At 38.9% G+C, this 20,184-nt stretch overlaps 1 protein-coding gene across 1 annotated transcript in view; it reads right to left on the bottom strand.

Annotated features, from left to right (window-relative positions):
- cpped1 (calcineurin-like phosphoesterase domain containing 1) overlaps positions 1-20,184 on the bottom strand; it is a 48,224-nt gene that overhangs the window by 16,409 nt on the left and 11,631 nt on the right. Inside the window, exons 3-5 of the mRNA XM_033985337.2 lie at positions 11,784-11,956; positions 11,124-11,255; positions 10,887-11,022 (exon numbers count right to left, since the gene is read on the bottom strand). Coding sequence (XP_033841228.1) covers positions 10,887-11,022; positions 11,124-11,255; positions 11,784-11,956 — 441 coding nt within the window. The remainder of the gene's footprint in view (positions 1-10,886; positions 11,023-11,123; positions 11,256-11,783; positions 11,957-20,184) is intronic.

Below are 20,184 nucleotides of genomic sequence, written 5' to 3'. Positions count from 1 at the left end.
GCACTGGTTAAGGTTGGCCGAATAGAAGGTTTATGCGTAACTGCAAGCCTCTGGAGGATCTTACACCTTGATGTTCACAGGACTCCAGAGAAACCAGCAGCTTCAAATACCTTGTTCAAGGTATTCAACTATTTCATGTTTTTCGGCACTTGAAAGATCCTTTTTCTTTCCCATATTGCTTGAAAATGGTGGTGCGCTTCATAATGTGGAACATCTACTGCTGCTACTCTGAGTGAGCTCACCTCTCCACAGATCTGGCCTTTAACTTGGTCTGGTGCGTCACTTGCTTATCTCCCTGGAGTTTATCAGTTTAATGCCATACAGTGGAAAATAAGAAGCAAAGCAGTAACAGCTCAATGGACATACATAGTACACCTTTAAATATTTATTTCTAGAATCCCCTCATCTGAAATATTGTATACACCAAGGGCCTCAAATGTCAATCCATGCACTTAACTGTGAGTATAAACTGAAAAACAGCATGTGCATTTTGTGGGCCTGTTACATGAGATTTATCAATGGGAAGGATGCGTATAACTTCTGCCATAAAAACTGATATGTAAACGAGATCATTCAGTGAGTTCAAAAGTTCGTGTGCTTCTGCTTTAATTTGATTGAATTGTTGACGTGTTGTGCAAATTCACATTTGTCCCAATTCTGAAAATTTTCACATAGTGTTTGGATTAACGAGCATCTGATGCTCTGACCCGTGAAAACTTTGAACAGCAACTTTACCAGCATCATCCTTTTCATGTTGAACCCCCAACATGGGATCGCAGAAATACATGAAAATGCTTGTTCGTAGCATCAGAGTGGTGCAGAGATAGGGACACGTATCACACATTTCCCCTTTAAGACAGGGGACAGACAGGCAAAAGCCCAGTTTGATGGACAATTGCTGTGGAATGCTCTAGTTCAGTGGAAGACTTGGAGTCGGGGCCACACTGTCGCAGGTAGAGTTTATATTTTATCACTGCTGCTTTAAACACGTTATTATCTCAACTGTCCTTTTGGTTCATTTTAAAGCCTTTAAATCACTATCAAATATGTGCTGCAGCTATCCTGTGCAAAAAGTTTACACCCGTCTCTCCAGTGTACTTTATTACCACACAGTTTTAGCTTTCATAGTTTTAATAAATCTAGCAGCACCAGCTTAACAACTTCACCTGCATTTCGTCTGCCTTAGATTTTGTGCATGTTGTAGAAAATGCTTCGTGTTGCATATTCATTCACTCATACGAGCAAAAAGGAGCAGTGTCTTCTTTAGTGTCTCTGTGAGAAACTGTGTTGGGTTTTTGCTCCATGGATTTAGCCGTTTAGCACGTGAGCAAACGCTTGAAAAATGAGGCCCTTGGGCAACTAATGATTATTTAAGTAGTTGACAAGTCAGCGATTATTTTTCCGATTTGTCAACTGATTGGTTGTTGTGGCCCTATATACCACCAAAAAGGCAAGACCAGATATGCAAACTCAAGCCACAAGGGGTCAACAAAGAGGCATTTTGCATTATACTAGAAGATGCCTTAATCAACTCCTGGTTTGGGCCACATCACAAAAGCGAGGCACTCATTCATATGCTCTTTTCACCCTTTTGTTATACCCTCCCTTTGAACTTTTTCAGGTACAGCCGAGCACCATTTTTGCACATCTATGAGAACGTGCGTCATGTTCGAAAGCGTGTGGTCGTTAAAGAGCATGTCAGGGAAATAATTTATCACAAGATGTTGGCGGTGGATAATTTGCATGACAGAGGGACACAGAATGACACAGTAGCGCAGTGAGGTATCTTGCGGCTGTAATTTGCTCATCAGTCACACTCTACAGTTTGAGCATGCTTGCACATAGACAACCTGGGTTCTGTCCCCTGGTCAGTTTGAATATAACATGGAATCTCATCATCATATTTTAAAGCACATTACCGTATCTGCCAAAGCACAATGGGCTGATGTGTAGGTAGGGGTCAGAGAGGTTGGGTGAAATGTAAGGATGGCACAATTACTGATACTAAGGTATATAGTGGTATTAAAATGTCACAGTATCAATACCATGAGGATAGGTTTATGACTATAATGACAGAGCTCATTCACATCAGCCTTGAGTTCATGAATAGACTATTTCATATATATACCTCTCTCGCCAAATATTTAAATAAGCTGTCAGGAATAAAGTCTATTCAAAGCTATGGCAGCCGATCCTACTATATAAACCTAATTAGAGATTGATCCTTTTATTTATTTAGAATCCAGAGAAACCAAAACTCCACCAAATTATATCATTTGAATTTCCTATGAACTCACCCACAACCCTGTTTTACTACAAACTGGATAAGAGAGTAGTGTAGATTCAAGGTTGATAGTGGATATGCTAAAAAAAAGTGCAAATATCGGCCCAATATAATGGCCAGCCAACTAATAAATAATAGTAATATAATTACTATAGGCTACTTGTTTGTTTCACCACATTTTATCTGCAGCTTAAAAGTGGAAACCCTCCAGTTAGTGGGCAAGTGTTAAAGTTAATCCATTTCACTGCACGCCTTGACTGTAATAGTCATTCTTCTTATTCCACACCTTATATGTTGTTTATGTTTATATGAGGTCAGTTAATTAGGCTGATGAGACACAAGAAACACCTATACATTTACAGTGTCACTTTCAATTCATTCTACTTCACTTCTACTAAGACCCAAAATTAATGATTAATGACACTACATTCTGGGTTGTTTTTTCCGTATAACCGTATATATATATATGTAGAGTAGAATCTTCCTTTAGTCACTGTTACAACGCAGTGGGATACAACTGCTGCTGTGCTTGCTCTGATAACCAGCACTGCACCGTTTGAGCTGCAACTCTGCTACTCCTTTGGCTGCGGCACAAAGAGGAGCCAACGAAGACTGTCTCCTCCAGAAAGAAAGACACAGAAAAAAGAGAGACTTCATCATTAAAACAATGGGGTTAAAGGCTTAACCGTGGCCTCTTATCAAATCCCTGGTGGGTGATGAATGCGCCTTCGCTTTTGAACAGCAGAGGACTCTCGTTGATAGAGACAACCGCCGGCAAAAAAGAGAATGAGCTCGGCTTATCTGCTCCTCTAATTAGCCACCATACGTACAACTTCGCCGCGAGCAGCCGTGCCGGGGAGTTCCTGTGAATTTCTCAGCTGCGCGAGTGTTTTTGTTCTCACTATACGTAAACATGTTTAAGCTAGCTCCCCGACAAAGAGAATGGCTAGCGCGTGCACATGTTTGTATGTTAGCCAGAGGTATCAGGGTAGAATCTCAAGAGGAGGAAGGAGGAGGAGGGAGCAGAAATCTAATTACAACACTCCATCTATGAGACTGGGAGCGCTGCTGGGGTTTGGGATACTCCACTTGGCTCTCAGAAGGGGATTGCTGCTCCCCTGTCACACATATTTACTCCTCTAAAGGCATTTTTGTGAGTAAAACGGGTCCCCATAATTCCAGCAATTTATTTTTTTACGTTTTGGGGTCTATTTCATATTGCTTTGTTTTGTTGCTGTGTTAGTGCAGGCAATAAAACAGGAGAATCCATTATTTACTAGATTATGGGTATGACAGTGATGAGGCACGGTAGTAACATAAGGGGATTCCTTCGGGCGATGTGGGGATTTGTGTTTACGTTAGCAACAAGCTGAAGGTCGGAAAGGTCCACCAATGTACCACGTTTGGTACACTTAAACAATGAATCACGCCATGTTTGGATTCCTACAAGAGTCGTCAGGCCTGTCCAAAATGTGTCTTTTTCAGTCACTACACAGTTGATTGTTATGAGTCACTTCACATCTGGAGGCCTCAGATTTTCTCATTGAAGATTAGACTCTTCAGAGCTGATTTGTTTAAATCCTAAATTGAAAGAAATATGTTTGCTACGTGGCTGGATAATTTGTTCATTTTATTTATTTTTTTTTTTTTTCATGTCCAGGCTTGTTTTTGGTTATGCTATTTAGTTATTTACAATTATGAGGAACAGAGACTTTTCAGACTCCAGTGCAAACAGTTCTTGGGAAATCATTGCCAATTTATCATTTCCCTTATTTTGGAAGTTGCCGTGGGTGCCGCCATTGTCATTTGGGTTGTATTATTTTACATAGGGCTGCTGCTCTTGCCAGCAAACAAGTTCTATATGGACTACAAAGCCAAAACAAAGTTTGAAAGCCTCCCAGAGAATCACTGTATTGTTGACTTGTTGGTTCATGTTAACGCTGAACATTTTACACAAATCAACCTACTTTATATCATATTTTAGTGGTGAAACTTTTTGTCTCCATTGAAATGAATGGGATCTCTGCTTAACCAGAAGTGCCACCACAACAATCAAGTCAATGGAGTCACTTGAGCAAATGCATAATGTATAGTTTAACAAGCTTCTTGGTACCACAAAGCACAGGGAGACCAAACACTTTGATGCTATGTATGTATGGAATGTGAATATGGCCTAGGTCTAAAAAATGAGTAGAACATAAGGCAGAGCTCTAGACTAACAGTTCTTTCCAGGAGCACTGTAGCCCCTGACTGAAATCTTTTAGGAGCACAACCAGAAAATTTTGGGGAGCATCATATGAATACATTATTTTTTCTAGTCAATATTACAGACCTAATGTATATATTTCATTAATGTTTAACTTTAATGTAACCAGCTAATAGATCTTTAATGGAGACAGACTTATTTATAAGCTAGAAGCAGGGAGCAAAAGTCATCTGTAAGAAAAATCATATATTTAGTGAATGTAAGTTTATTATAAACTTGAATAAGAATTGTCTAAATTCCTGTCTATGCCCCCTCGTACTATTCATATGTAGTTTCATTTATATATAGTCTGAGTAATATTGTAAAGTATCGAATAGGTGTGTATTCTAGATCCCACGCAACGAGACACTGATGTGAGTCTGGACACCGGTGAATCTCCTCGTCTTCATGTGATGGGTGTGACAGGTGGGTTAGCTAATCTGAGGTGAGATCAATTTGATTTTATTTGTAAATCATATGTGGCTAATGAGCTCCTTTGTTTCAAATGTGTCACTGAAAAAAACAGATGTGACCGCACGATTACGTTTGACTGGATTTAAGATACAAAGGAAGAAGTGGGGATCAAACTGATAACAATCTGTATAAAAAAAACAGAGATATCCTTTTGGATTTGCCAGGTAAGTATTCTTTACTCTTTTTTCATATGAGGATCATCTTAAAGCAGAGGCTGCATATTATAGTGAATAGCAGTACAGCTGTCAAACATTGACTGTATATACAGTGGCTTGCAGACGTATTCACGCCCCAGGAACATTTTCAAATTTTGTCAAGTCACAACCACAAATTTAAATATTTTTTAATTTGCAATTTATGTGAATAAGTAACACAAAATGGAACATAAGTGTGAAGTAGAAAGAAAATTATACAACATCTCCAGATAAAAAAAAAATTAAAAAAATTAAAAACTGAAAAGTGCAGCGTGCAAAAGTATTCAGTCTCCCTAAGTCAATACTTTGTGGAACCGCCTTTTGCTTCGATTACAGCTGCAAGTCTTTTGGGTTATGTCTCCACCAGGTTTACACACCAACAGACTGACATTTTTGCCCATTCTTTCCGGCAAAACAGTTCAACCTCTGTCAGATTTGATGGAGACAGTTTGTGAACTACAGTTTTCAGATCTTGCCACAGATTCTCAATTGGATTTAGGTCTGGACTTTGACTGGACCATTCTAGCACATGGATGTGTTTTACTTTAAACCGTTCCATTTTCGCTTTGGCTTATGTTTAGGATCATTGTCCTGCTGGAAGCTGAACCTCCACCCCAGTCTCAAATCTTTCGCAGACTCCAACAGGTTTTCTTCCAAGAAAAAAAAAAGGAAATCTTGTAAAATATTTCCCTCCACTTCACACTTGTGTGCCATTTTGTGTTGCTCATTCACATAAAATGCAAAATGCTAAGAAAATGTATTTAAATTTGTGGTTCTGACATGACAATATGTGAAAAAGTGGGGGATGAATACTTTGCAAGTCACTGTGTATATATATATAGTCAGTACTATATATATATATACACAGTCAGTCACTCACGCTAACACACTTAGCTCCTTTCACTTTTTTCACTGAAACTACTGTCCCTGCACCTGTCCTCTGTGGGGACAAAACATGGAGCGAGTTTACAAAGGTTACTCTGGGTATTCGTTTTACTAGCATGCTACCGTTTGAGCATGCTGAAAAACTTCAGTGAAAAGTTATAGAGGAAACGAGCCTCAGACAAGTCCTGGACATCTCTAGTATCTACTAGAGATGTCTGCAGGTCACACTCAGCACTGACCGCTGCAGTAGGCAAAGAGACCCAGCCTCAGCAGCCTGTTCAGCTTCTGCTCAGCTGTACCTGACGCTGCTGTTGTAGCAGGGACAAACTAAGCAGTTCTAACTGAGAAAAGTTGTGCGCACCTCACTCAAGTATCTAAAAAAAATCTGGTTGCAAATGTGCAAGTGGTTGAAAAAGGTACTCGCACCAAAAATAGGGCAAAATGTGAGCATTTGGTCACAGTCCGGAGCCCTGTAAGGGTTATTTTTGATTAACGCAAGCAAATAATTAATATCAAGGTCTTTTATGTGATATAAACTGTAATTATGTTATGTGCATTTAAAAGGGCTTGTGATATTTGGTTTGCCTGTGAGGGGCCGGCGCTCTGAGACAGCCTGTCATTCATATGAGCAGGAGCAGGAGCACAGCTCACAGGGAACGCTCACTCTGACGAACACGCCAAGACTAATTGCTGTTGCACCTTTAACATGTGCCAGTAAGGTGATATTAGATCCATATGAAAAATGTATCGCTGCTGCATGGAGATTTATTTGCTTAAACATGTAGAAATCTCACACCAGGCCACACTAAATTACTCCAGCATGAATTTTATATGAGCCAAAGGAAAGCAAGAGGAATGAAAATCACATCCTTGAGGAAAAATCAATTAAAGTGCCTTTTCTGCAGGGGACTACTGTATGTAGTTACATCATACGCCAATGGAGTGAGGGGTGTATTGAAAGGATAGGGGCTGCAGAAAAGCCAATAGTACCAATAACAACATCACAAATTCACAGAGCTGAAGCCCCAAGCGGCATATGGGATTCCATCAAATACAACTTACTCTGTCTATGGACTGTACTGGTGCTAAAGAAGATTGTGTAACATCCAAGAAGACTATCCAATGCTGAAATAAGGACATTTTACAAAGTCACTGTTTTGGAAGATTGAACTTGTTCAGAAGTGCTTTATTTAACAGCTTTACTATTCTTTTCACCAGTATGATTACTTGATGTACTTTAAAAAACTTTTTGCATTAAATACGTAATTTTGGACATATCTTGATAGGACTCGATTTGTTTAAAATTTTAGCTAGAAAAAGACTGCTGATTACTACATAATGAAAGTAATTTTCTCACACCAGGTCTCTCTGATTAAGGCTCCAAAACTCCAGTATTATTATTGCCTTTCATCTGAGGTGGCTTGTATAACGAAAGGTCATGTGGATAAGAAACATTATCTGAATTTAAGAGTTTTTTGTAAGTTTGATATATTTGGAGGGCAATCTTTACAAAGTATACAGCCTGATAGAGCCTGAACCCTGAACTAGAAGATCCTTGGACGTTTGGGCAAGTTTGCTGCATTCATCATTGCAATAAATCCAAATTAGTTTTTACACCACAAAAGTAATTTAATTTTGGGCAGCCAATGAGTCGTAATTATTTATCTGGTATAGTCAGATAATTAGCTTAAAGATGTGATGCTAAGTTTCATCCTTGGAACTTACTTAGTGAAATGGAAATCAAAGACAAAAATTATATCCATGCTACTTTGGCATCAATTAGAGCTCTGCTGTCCCTGCGCTCTCTGCGGTCCCTCTGAGAGACAGGAGTGTGTATGCGTGAGGTTAATGACACTGCCCCACACTGTAATGACAGTAATGATCATGGTGCTAGAAGAACACATCTGGAGGCACAGGCCTACACGGTGCTGCGGCGAGGACGAACCGACTGGGGAAGAAGACACATGATCCGTAAATAAACGTATACGCAGAGAGGGAGAAAGTACTGCAAATTGCCAAAGCATGTCCAGGGGAGAGTCATTTAACATGGATGAAAGGATGCACATCCTCATATCGTACAGACAGCCAGACAAATGCACTTGGCCTGGCCTCTTTTTTCAATAAAGTGTAATAACATCATGGTTTTCCACAATTCTTCACTTGTTTACACTGTTGTGTTTGTGCCTCTGGAGAAGAAGCTCCATTGGGGCTTTTTCTGCCAGATGCACTCCTGTCCAGAGAGGTATAGCTACACAGATGAGACCTACATTTTATATCTACCATAGGGGGTTAAACTGCATTTTTCAATACAAGTTAGCATAACAGTATGGGACATTGGTAAACATGGCAACATATAAAAATGTTTGTCAATGCTGACCAGTTTCACAGATTTATACCGTACATTACTAATTACATTTTATGCATACTTTGTGGGGATGCACTGATCCGATACTGGTATCAGATATCAGCAACGATATTGAAAAATTAGCTTGGATTGGATATCTGCTTCTAAATATCAATTCAACCGATGTGCTGTTTGGGCCTAAAAATGTATGACTATTTACTGGTTGTAGTTGGCCTAAGAAGTCTCGTAATGTTGGAACCTTTAATAACTACTAACCAGCTTTGTACATAACACATTTGGATCAGCTTTGTTTTATTTTTGTTTAAAGAAATAAAATGCTGTTTTCAGTCTCTGCACAGGTAGCTGTTGATACTGGGTATTGGCAAATAGTTAAAGCGATAGTATCGAAATCGGTATGAAATGAGTAAGCCGGATCAGTACAAGACTAATATTTTGTATGAACTACTACAAAGGATTATAATAGTTGTTTGTAATTGGCAACGTTCTGTAAACAATGTTACCATTAGATGAATAATGCAGAATAAAGAAAACTTAAACTTAAATTCTTCAATTCTTGTGTGTGAATAGAAGTGTTTAAGCATGTTAAAGTATTTTCTATAATGTTTTAATTATTTGCAAACATGTCACTACTTGAATATTTCTTTTTCTCTATATTCCTGGTTGAATAACTAAGCACCTCTGGCTTGTGTTTATGGCCTCGCTTCTCTCACGCACTGCAGAAGTCCCAATGATCTCCGAGCTCACTACAAACGTATAGTGCGTGCTTTCTTATGAACCGCTGTGAGCGCAGACATGATCACAGCCAGTGTCTTTACGATGAGCGTGCCTCCAGGACACACTCAGAATACACAACACAGAGCCAGACTTCTGTAGCACATGAAAAAGAGGCGCTCCCAGCATCAGAGCAAATCACAATGGAAGACACGAAAATACTATTCATAAAGCAGTGGGTTTTTGGGTTACATTTAGTTTACTATTTTGACTGGGCTAAAAAGGTCTGGAATAGTTCATTGTTTTTTTTCAAAGAGTCTTTACTTAATACAAAAAAAATACAAGTAAATGAATGGATGGATGGCAGTCAATTTTGTGACATTTATTATTTATTTCTGTTCAATTATTTTTTTTAAACTGAGAAAATAAAAAAGTGCATTATGTGAACTTCTTGTACTTGGATATCCATGTGATTGGTGTCTTGATTCAAAAATGTAAAATTACAATGTTGTGTATTTGGATTAACAGTTTTGCAATGGCACAGCCTTAGACCCATACAAATCACACATGCGTTTACAATATGGGGATAATTCTTTGCGCTGACAGGTTTAGAGTTGCTGTTGCATTCAGATCCGTGCTGATAGGAGCTGACAAGTTCATGAAGCCAGTTGTTAAGATTGTTCCATAAATCACAGATCAGCCATAATCTCACCCACACTCTAGATGTAAGCCTCCGTACTGCACTGCATGTCCATACATTAACCCCAATGAACATGCATACAAACATGAGGAGGTACAGTGTAGGAAGCTTCACTGTGAGCCGGAGCGTGTCCATCATGTATAATTAACAGCACAGCTACGTATTCTGTGTGTATGTAGGTATGTAAGTTTAGAATGGCTAATGGCAGCAGGACAAGTGTGAACAGGAAAGGACACTTGCCCGTGCCATGTTCTGTAGTCTTGTTTTCGCTGTAATAGCCTTCATAAGACAAGCATGTGATGTGCCCTTTAAATCTTTAACTGCTGTTCCTTCAGAGAAACAATCAATTACAAGCGAGGAGGGTCAGCGGAGCACAGCGCTGTTAAATACATGCTGCAATAATGACAGAATAATGAAATTAATAGCATCCCTCACCAGTCACCTTGATGCATGATTGGAAAGCATGTCCATATAAGAGGTCCTGTCAATCAAATGTGTTTGGGTGTGCGTGTGTGCGTGTGTGTATGTGTATGTGTGCTTCGTTAAGACTTATTGTCCTTGCCAGCCGAGCACTCTCCTATCAGACTCTTCTAATCCTACAACAATGGATTCTGATTATGGAATTATTCTCCCGACAGGAAGAGATTTTTAATTCAATTAGGTATGTGCAAAGAGCTCTTATTTTGCCGATGGCTAATGGGGTATTAATTCTCAGAGTAAGGAGCCAGACAGGGCTGTAGCTATGTACTCTCCATGTGACTCAATATGCATAGTTTGCGTAGTTGTAGAGTCAGAAAACTATGTTTAATCTTTTTTTAAACTTTAAACTATGTATATAATATTACACAGTTTAAAAACATAGAAGTAAATTGGCCTAATTGTGATTCAAAGCCACTTAAATATACTTAGTTACTTAGATCTATATTTTTACTTGCATTTTGGTAAATGAAATAGTAATGTGGTATTATTTCTAAGCATGTTTTTTCCATCTTAGATGTACAGTCTGTTTAAATACCAAACCTTCCTACCTGCCCTCTTGAACTTGTCCATCAACTGTTGTCGAACTGCCCCCGGCAGGTTGAAGTATTCATGGTCCTCCTCGTCTGGGCTCTTGAGATAAAGGGGGATGTGTTGGAAGACCAGAACATGTTTGGGTTTGCGCTCCTGTTTTGGCAACACATTTCCACAGTTAAGAATGGGTCCAGCACAACAGTGAGAACAGTGAGGCCTGTAAGAATAGCTCTGTGTCAGTGGTGTTGTCATACCAAGGGAGAGGAAGCGGAGGCTCGGCACAGCTGCTGTTCCAACCATGTCTCTTGGGCCTCCTTCAGCTGCGGGCAGGTGGAGGCGTCGAAGAACAACTGGGAGTTCAGGACCAGACACAGCACCCCGCCCACCTGGCACCACACACACACACATTACTACTACAGCTAATTAACCACTGGTATGATGCTATTCGAGATTAAGCAAAACAGGTCTGTTGCAACACAACCAAGTCGCATGCTGATATATGCTGATAAAGATATATCTAAAAAGAGTAAGACTAAACCAGCTGCATTTATATATAGAAGAAGCCAATGTTGGTTTCTAAATAAAATTCTGCTTTGTTTTTTTCATATATATTTTATTTCTGGATATTTCAAAACCAACATCAGTTAAAACCATCCCAAAACCACCAATTAATGCTGATAAAGAGGGTTAAAATTATACTACACAACGTTCACAGAATTTCACCCCATGGGACTTAGATTTGCCCCATTTGAGAATTAGGTTTACAAAGAATAACTGTTTTGTATAAGACATAAGATCAACAGTTTAATTTCCATATAGCAATTTTGCCTAAACGTGCCATGAAAAAATGTCATCTAGTAGTTTCATTTAAAGGAACATACAAATACATCAGTTTCAGTAGGAGTTTTTCTTACCCAGAAGCTGAAATAGTCATCTCCCCACTGGTTGCAGTACTGTTCCACTGTCTTGGGTGTGGGGTTGTTACCAAGGTCATGGTTACCACTGACAAACACCAGTGGGATGGACGGGTCTGTGCCCTTTAAAGCTGCCTTTAGATCCCTCACCTGTTCTTCTCTGTATGGTGCGTCTGTGTGCGATAAAGCAAACATACTTATTATTAATTATTGAGTTACTATTACAGGTTTACAAAGACAACTAGTTAATTTGAATCTGGTTTTATTCAAAGTTATTCCCCATTTTCCTAAGGCATTTCTAGCTACCGAATTGCTCACCTCAATGAGCTTTTAACTTTCAGAGGTCAGAGCTAGCATGCTAACAGCACACTTCTTGGGTGGCAGAAGAAAAAAAAGCACTCAATAATTGGACGCAGAAAGCACAGAGCGGTCTTATTTTGCCCGTATGAGATGCTTTTACAATACTGTACTGGGGCAAATCTAATTTTACAATTTTATATGAAAAAGATCGAATACAGCCTCTTTGAATGTGAAGACTTAAAACACAAGAAAGTAGTTCACATTTTGTCTCTAATCACAAAAGAATATCTCCTTTACTGTCAGGCAGAGTGTGAGGGGTAGTGGGTAGAGTCGCCGAGGGGAGAAAGAATTATTCGGATAATAATGATGACAGCGCCGAGAATGATCAATGTGTTTTGCAGCTCGACTTTACATCACCATGGTTACGGACACGAGGAGCAGTGTTCTGGTGGATGCCTCTCTTTTTGGTCAGACCTGTCTTCTCTGACTCCGCACAGCTACTTGCCATGTTCATTGGTCCAGGGTGAGCAAGGCTATTTGTTCTAACAAGATCTTGACAATGTATTTGCTTGTAAACACTACTGTTGTCACAAAGCTAAAGTGTCAAACTAAACACTAAGGTATAGATTCCATACTCAATACCAATTGCGGCACAAGAATGATAATAAAAGACACAATAGAATGTGATTTTCAACATTAAGTAATAGTTCTTTCTTTTATATTACCATGTGGCCTTATATCTGTGCAATTCCTGTGAATGTGACTTTTTAGTATAGATACCTGCTCAAATAAAGATCTCGTTTCGATACAAGTTTTAGGATACATTAATATCTGATTTTCAATACTTTTGACAACCCTAGTAAACACTGCAGAGTTCACGCTCAGGAGATGTGTTAAACGGAAGATGTTTCAAGACAAATTAATCTAGGAGTAGTGAGAATAAACAACAGGGAATGCAAAAAAAAAAAAAAATCCCATATTATTTATAATTTACAATATAATCAAACAGACCTAACAGGCTCTCAAGATGTTTCTCTTCTTTTTAGCTCCCATTCCTTTTTCTTATTATTCATCTGAGTAATTATTTTACTGACCTAGTTTTTTGAAGCAAACGGTTCCTTGAATGTTTGGATAAGATGTTACATAAGAGGCTTTGGCGCACTGCTTCCCACCAAGCATGGGCAGTAAAATGTGGTTTCAAACAACCGCATGAATTGTAAAATACATTTTGGGCAAGTTTTCATCACAGCAGTAACGCTACACAATGCCTCTTATATGTATTGTATGAGATATGAGTATAAATATAGTGTACCACTTGTCTTATTCATCGAGTTTTAGGGTGTAGTCCCTGTCTATTTTCATTTGATTACCAAGGTGAGAAAGTTGAAATGAAAAAAGTGCATGTAACTAATGTAACTAAAAAATACAACACCTTACTTTGACAAAATCAGCTCATCAAGTTTAAATGTTTTTAATGAAGAGCAAACATAATTAAACTGAAATAAAATAATACAGTTTTAAATTTACAAATTACTACTCCAGTCAGCACCATCTGTGGTGTTTGTTGGTCAATAAAAAATATTACTTTCTAGAGAATCATAACTTGACCAGATTTTAATTAAACAGGGATATGAGCCAGTTTGTCAAAAATTAATGTAACCGAAACAGGCATTTGGGTGTTTTCAAAAGCTGCCACTGCTCAAGACAAACCGAGGCCTTGAGGTGCAAATTCTGTCGTTCCAAAAGCCTTTTGGTAGCCATGTTTAAAAAGAAAACAAAAAAGATTTCAACCAATTTAGAAGATTTATGCAGTCGAGGAGCATGTTTTGTGGTTACCATTGCCCCGAGGTCTGTCCTATTATTCAACCAGCTTTGAAAAACAGACTTGGATCTCAACTATCAAAGAAAATTTTAGCAAAGCGATGGCCTTGTCTGAAAAATCCAATAAAATGACTCTGTGGAAAAGGCACTGACACCACCAAAATGTGAATGTAACAAACTCAGTGAATGCTCAGATATTCATTGCTTTAGTAAGCCTGAATGTTTCAAAATTGTGTTTTTGCAAGAGAAATTTCAATGTTTTTATCCAGCAGTTGACAATTAAGTATTTGTTTTAGTATATGGTTTTCTTTCCTGACTTAATTTTTCTCAAGTTGGCATTTTTATTAGAGACAAACCTCATTCCTCATTATTTTTTTTAGTATCTCCCAATGTCACAATTTGTCTTTCCTTCTACTGTTGCTCAACCATTACTAATATGCATTATAATTGGACATATTCTTGGAGGCTGTAATGAGCACTTGTTCCTCCCATATAATATACTAACAATTTCCAGAAATGTCCAAATAATAGGAATAAATAGGATGCACATTACTGAAGACTGGCTTTTTGGGGTGTAGATTTTCTGCATACATTTGCTTGCCCCACTCTGTGGCTTAAGCTACATGTGTTCAGAAGCAGGGAAAAGGGAAATAAAAACACAATCCAGCCTTGCCGTCTCTCCAGAGAGCTGACTGAAAGGCCTTGTTGGTTTAATGAGATTGCAACAGTGCGATTCTCAAACCCTGACAGCAGACTTCTCATGGCAGGCAGGTTCTCGTTGAGCCTGTCCAACCCGGTAAGCACTTCTCTCAATTTCCTCTAAAGAGCGAGCTGCTGGGACCGCACACAAGCCCCGGGTGCGTGGGGTCCTGCTGTCGCATACATTTTCGGAGCTTAAACAACTCTGTTTCCAATATAAGGAGATGGAGGAATTGGTGACTAACTCCCGCTCTGTACGCTGCTGACAGCTCGTGCTGATGTGGCACTGGCCTCTCGCTTATGAGGAAGCAGCTGTTGAGGGGAAGGTGCATAAAACAAATCTCACTACTTTAAACACAAACAAATCAGTTTTGAAAAGTCGGCATGTTTAAGGCGCACACACCAAAGTTAGTGACAGGCAAGTGAGATTTTATAGACAATCAATTGTAGCAGTAAATAGGACCTGAGGTGACCACTGTACTTAATTCAAACTTTCTAAAAATGAATGATTCCTCAATGAAAATTTCAGAAAGACGCACAAGGTAACTTAACAATCACTTGTCCATACTCGGAAATGACACTGAAGATGATTGAAGCTGACCAGTTGTGACAGAGTCGACTAAATTCTGAATGACCGAATTAAGTATTGTTCAAATGTGTTTTAGTGTGAATGTCTTTTTTATACAGGGTGTCCATAAAGTCTTTTTAGAGTAAAAAAAAAAAAAAGTCTTACAAAGGCAACTTTTCTCTTAATCAGACATGCTCTATTGTACTCTGTGGTTTCAAAAGTTTTTTACATCATTTAATACACCTCTGTATGGGCACAATTAGTCGCACAAACCGGATTTGTTGCCATGTTCGCTGTTGCATAGCCTCATGAATGGTTGTAGTCACATTTGTTATCTTTTGCTTTAGTTCAGTAATGTATCCGTGTTCAATACACGATATCTTTAACATAGCCCCATAGAGCCCATGATGCACATTGTGCATTCTCTGGAAGAGTAGCCATCCATTCAAAAGGATGCCTCTTTAATCAACAGCCTGAAATACAAAAATGCAATGTGATAAAAATATGTATAACCACTGAGTACAACAGAACAGATCTAATGAATATATCTTATCAATTGTATTTGTAATTACATTTTTAAATTGTAAACTTTTATGGACTTTATGGACACCCTGTATAACACCATCTAAAATGATAAATTCTAAAGCTTTATTTAAAGTTGTAAAGTGTTTAGCTTACAAACTTTCATAACCAATTACCACAACCAACTACACCTAAAAAGGCTTCTTTCTTATTTTTGTTTTTTTCTATGTCTGCTTACAGCAAAAAACTGAACACAATTAGAGAGGAATTAATAAGGCAGGAAGTTTACTAATTACTTACCAACCTCAAAAGCTTGGAGCAAACAACATAAAAAAGGGAAAAACAAAGCTCCAAAATGCTTACTCGTGTTCCAAAAAGGCTCGTCTCCGCAGGTCGTCTCTTTCAAACTCTCCCATCCTTGGTGTTGTGATCCCTGGAGAAAGAGTTCTTATCTGCTTTGGATGCTAATTAAGCAGATTTCCACACTACTGTTGAGGGGACAGAGAAGTCCCAAGGTAACCTCTACTTCACCTTTGTCGAGTTTCTACGCAAACGCCCGTACTCGAACATCTCCGCGTGCTGTATCATGCGAAACATCCCTCGCTGAAATCCCCCCGAGATGCAGCTTGAATCCTTTGTAGTGCTCATTAGGAGAGCGTTAAGTCCAGTATGTTTCTCTAATCTAATCAGCGCTCCAATCCTCCCCACCCATCGCACTCCTTATCCTCTTCATTTGTCAGCTTTGAAAGAAAAGTGAGAGAAAGAGAGTGAGAAGGACTGTGGAAGACACTCAAGAAGTCTTTTGAGATGAGAATAGTGCCTTGTGGTATTTGGGCGAGGTTTGCTATATCCAGAATATAAGCTGCATCTCAAAAATGTCTGTTCTGGATAGAATCTCTTGAAGAAGAAAGTCCAATTAATGTCTACATCAGCTCTGTCCATCTTGTGATAACGGTTGTCAGAACAAACAAATCAAAAAATCAGATACGCATCAAAACTAAAACTAACATCAAATCTAAATTTAAGCTTTCCAAAACAGTTTTCGTGACATTTTGACCTTAATGAAAACTAGCATAAAACTTCATGGGAACTATTATTTTGTGTATGAAAATGACATTCCATCGCTAAGAAAGGAGCATAGTTTTCTTCATTGTGGTATCGCAATTTACATTATTCCTGATTCATTTCCTTAGTATCAAAATTTTAGTACTGCAACAACACTAGATCAATACTACACAATAATATACCCCAACCAATAGACAATATTACTACATAAATTGGGCCAATATTACAATCTACCCATGTTAAAATGTTGGAACTGTGACAACACATGAGGGAGCATTCAGAGTAACAGCATAGCGCTTTCACTTTGAAGACTTGACCTGTGTTTGGTCAAATGTTTTCTGAAGCAAATCAAATTCTCAAATGTTCAAAATACAGCACGCTCCAGTTCGGCGAAAGACCAGGGAACATCTTGAGACAGTTTTGTGTTTTCCACTCTGCATGCTGGATTAAACAAGCTTGTTTTCCATCACAATAAGGGTGAAACACTTTAAAAGGCAATACAAGCACATGGGTTATTTTAAAAAATCATCGCTATGCTTTGAACTCCTAGACACTATTTGTCTGACAACCGTTATCCACATTGACCATAGGAGGCATAAAGAAAATTGTGTTTTTTGGTCAGAACATTCTGGAATAAAACCATATACATACCAGATAAAAGCTACACTATTATATTATTCAGAAATGTAAGTTACAATATAAACAACTCAGTGGTAAAATACAATTGAAGGATTTATTTAAGAGGATGGTGTCGCATTAACAACTCCATGGCCTGCCTCTCATTTTATATTGTCTAACTGTAAAATCCCCAAATTTTCTCTCTACTCCAGTTCATACTCACAAACTATACTAAAAAAGACTAAAAAAAAATAAAAAATGGTCATAACTCAGCAAATCAGTAAAATATATGTTGGTGTACAGCTCTGTGTCACACTATAGTAGCTAAAGAAATATAAAAAATATTAGTAGAGATGGTAAAAATTCCTGCATGCTTTGAGACCAAGCACTGGACGTAGTCTTTAACGATACTTGCAGGGAGGCACGTCTTTCCCATATGAGACAGAGGACCATCCAGCTCTTTGTATTATGTAACCAAGTAATAATCTACAGAAGCTTTTTAATTGGAAAATAGGCCGTCTTCCTTTAAGTCCAAATGAATACTTTTTTATGCACCACATGTTTTCAGGGATTTTAATAAATATAAATGTCCAAAGCTTTAAAAGTGTGTTTGTAAAATGATTTTTAGCATAAATATAACAAGAATATTGAACATTTCTGATTAAAAGTTGCTACTTTTTCCCCACGCTTTGAACCCTGAGGCTTATACGACAGTGAGGCTACTTTATAGATTTTATCTGGCTAATGGCCACCAGGGGGCACTCTCCAGCAGTAAAAACTATACTATTGTTGAATGAGTGCTACAAGGTTATGATTCGGAATATGTAGAAAATCTGACTCCTTTTAGAGTTGAAACAGGCATCACTCTTCAAATATGTATACAAACAGATTCTTGATGAGGTTCATTAGTGACGAGGAGAAGTGCATATGTTTGTATAGGCTCTGTCAAAACAAAGTGAGAGACATTACACTGCAACCTCCAACAAATGATGAAGCACGGAGATGTGGAGCAAACAGCAGCACGAGAGGACAGACACAGAGTGAAATCGGTGGCAACAGAAATTCAGTTGCCAATTTCCTGTCGCTGTCAGGCAGAAGTGCTGACAATGGCGCTTGACAGCCGACTCCCTGTGGCCGCCACCTGTTCATTCAGTATTGTAAATAAACAGTTTAAGTCGAAATGTCAGGCGAGGGACGGAAGTGAGATGGAAAAGGCACCGGCTATAATATCTCCTGTAGTCATTCCGGTTGACGGACGTGGCGGGTAATGAGGGCGGCACGTGCAACCTGCCGGACTGGAGATGACAGTAACCGGGCCAGACGTGGCAGAGTTTAAAGGTCCCCCACGGGTGGAGATTTGAACTTGATGCTCGCACTATGCCCCCGCCCCGCTGCTTCTGAAATACATCTGACTGTGACCTATAAATGTGACCGATCGGAGGGAAACCGCGGGGGGTGGAAAAATGGACGCCGGCCATATTTGGGTCTAAATAGCACAGTCACCGAGTTGATAAGGACACTTGAATGCCCAGAGCAAAGACTTGTTATTATAGTAGGCGACATGGCCAAGAGTGCTCATGACTGTCTGTGTGAAGCTAAACTGGTGGTTATTATGACCCAAAAAGATGGGAGGCAAAGCAACACTTGCTCTATGACTAAGCCAAGCCGAATCTGTGCTGCATATGAATAACTTGCCTAGAGTCAAATTTAGGAGGCCAAGGACATTGTACAGATGGCATACGCGCTACTTATGGGATCTCGCTAACTAGTGCATAATAAGCTCCAGTCCTCCACACATGATTATACTTTCAATGTGATTTAATTATGCAAGTAAATAGATTCAGACTTCGCGGACAAGCAGAGGAGAAGCGCCTGTGGATTTTACACTAGACACATACAGTAGCTTCAGTGTTATGGGCTAGCCCTATTGTGCAACAGAAACATGACTGGAAGGCTGTGATTAGTAGAACTGCTTTATAGCACAAAAATGTAAGGCTTAGGGCTGGTTGATATGTCAAAAAAAATCTGTCACAATTTACAATTACATTTTACAAAAAAAATGAAATTATGTCTTTTAATTTAAATTTCATGAACATAAACTAGAGAGAGCTTTACTGTGCTGCCGGACTAGGATTGACAGTAAAATGCCCAGAGCTGATCATTGACGATTTGAAATGATTAGAACTTGAAATTATTTAAAATAGATTCATTGCTTTAACCTCGAGGCTCAAGCAAATCATCTGTAGGAAAAAAAAGCTTCAAACTGTGCCATTTTACTCAAATCTGACTATGTAAAAAACATACCCTGAGAGGTTTATCAACATCGTGTTCTCTAGCTTCCCTTTCCCTACAGCGGGAAGCTTCCTGCTGGTTCCCTAATTATCATGCAAAGGTAGTCTGTTTTGGTTAGCACCTCGCAGCTCTTTTTTGCTTAATATTAGCGCCACAGTCAGCCATGCCAGTCCCCTTCCTTTCACTCTTATCAAAACAGACAGCTGGACAACACATAGTGGTCATTCATTTCATTACAGTGATTTCAAACAACCTCACTGTGTTAATATCTCCTGCCAAGTCACAAAAACACAGGAGTGAAGCTGGCTGCCTTGTATTTACAGGTTGTTGATCACATCCAAAGAAAAACGCAGCCTGGGCATGTGTCAAATACCACTTGTCGTTCCAAACAAGGTAGGAAAAAAAAAAAAAACACCACCGAAATGATGATGTTTACCCGGCCAGCTATTCGTGAGGGCCTCCAGAAAATCTATTTGTCTGGCTCGGCAGTGGAAGCATCTGGTGGATAGGAGAACC

This window comes from Periophthalmus magnuspinnatus, chromosome 19, assembly GCF_009829125.3.
Source record: "Periophthalmus magnuspinnatus isolate fPerMag1 chromosome 19, fPerMag1.2.pri, whole genome shotgun sequence".
NCBI lineage: Eukaryota > Metazoa > Chordata > Actinopteri > Gobiiformes > Gobiidae > Periophthalmus > Periophthalmus magnuspinnatus.
The sequence above is the reverse complement of the archived record's forward strand: the minus strand, read 5'-3'. Positions and strand labels throughout refer to the sequence as shown.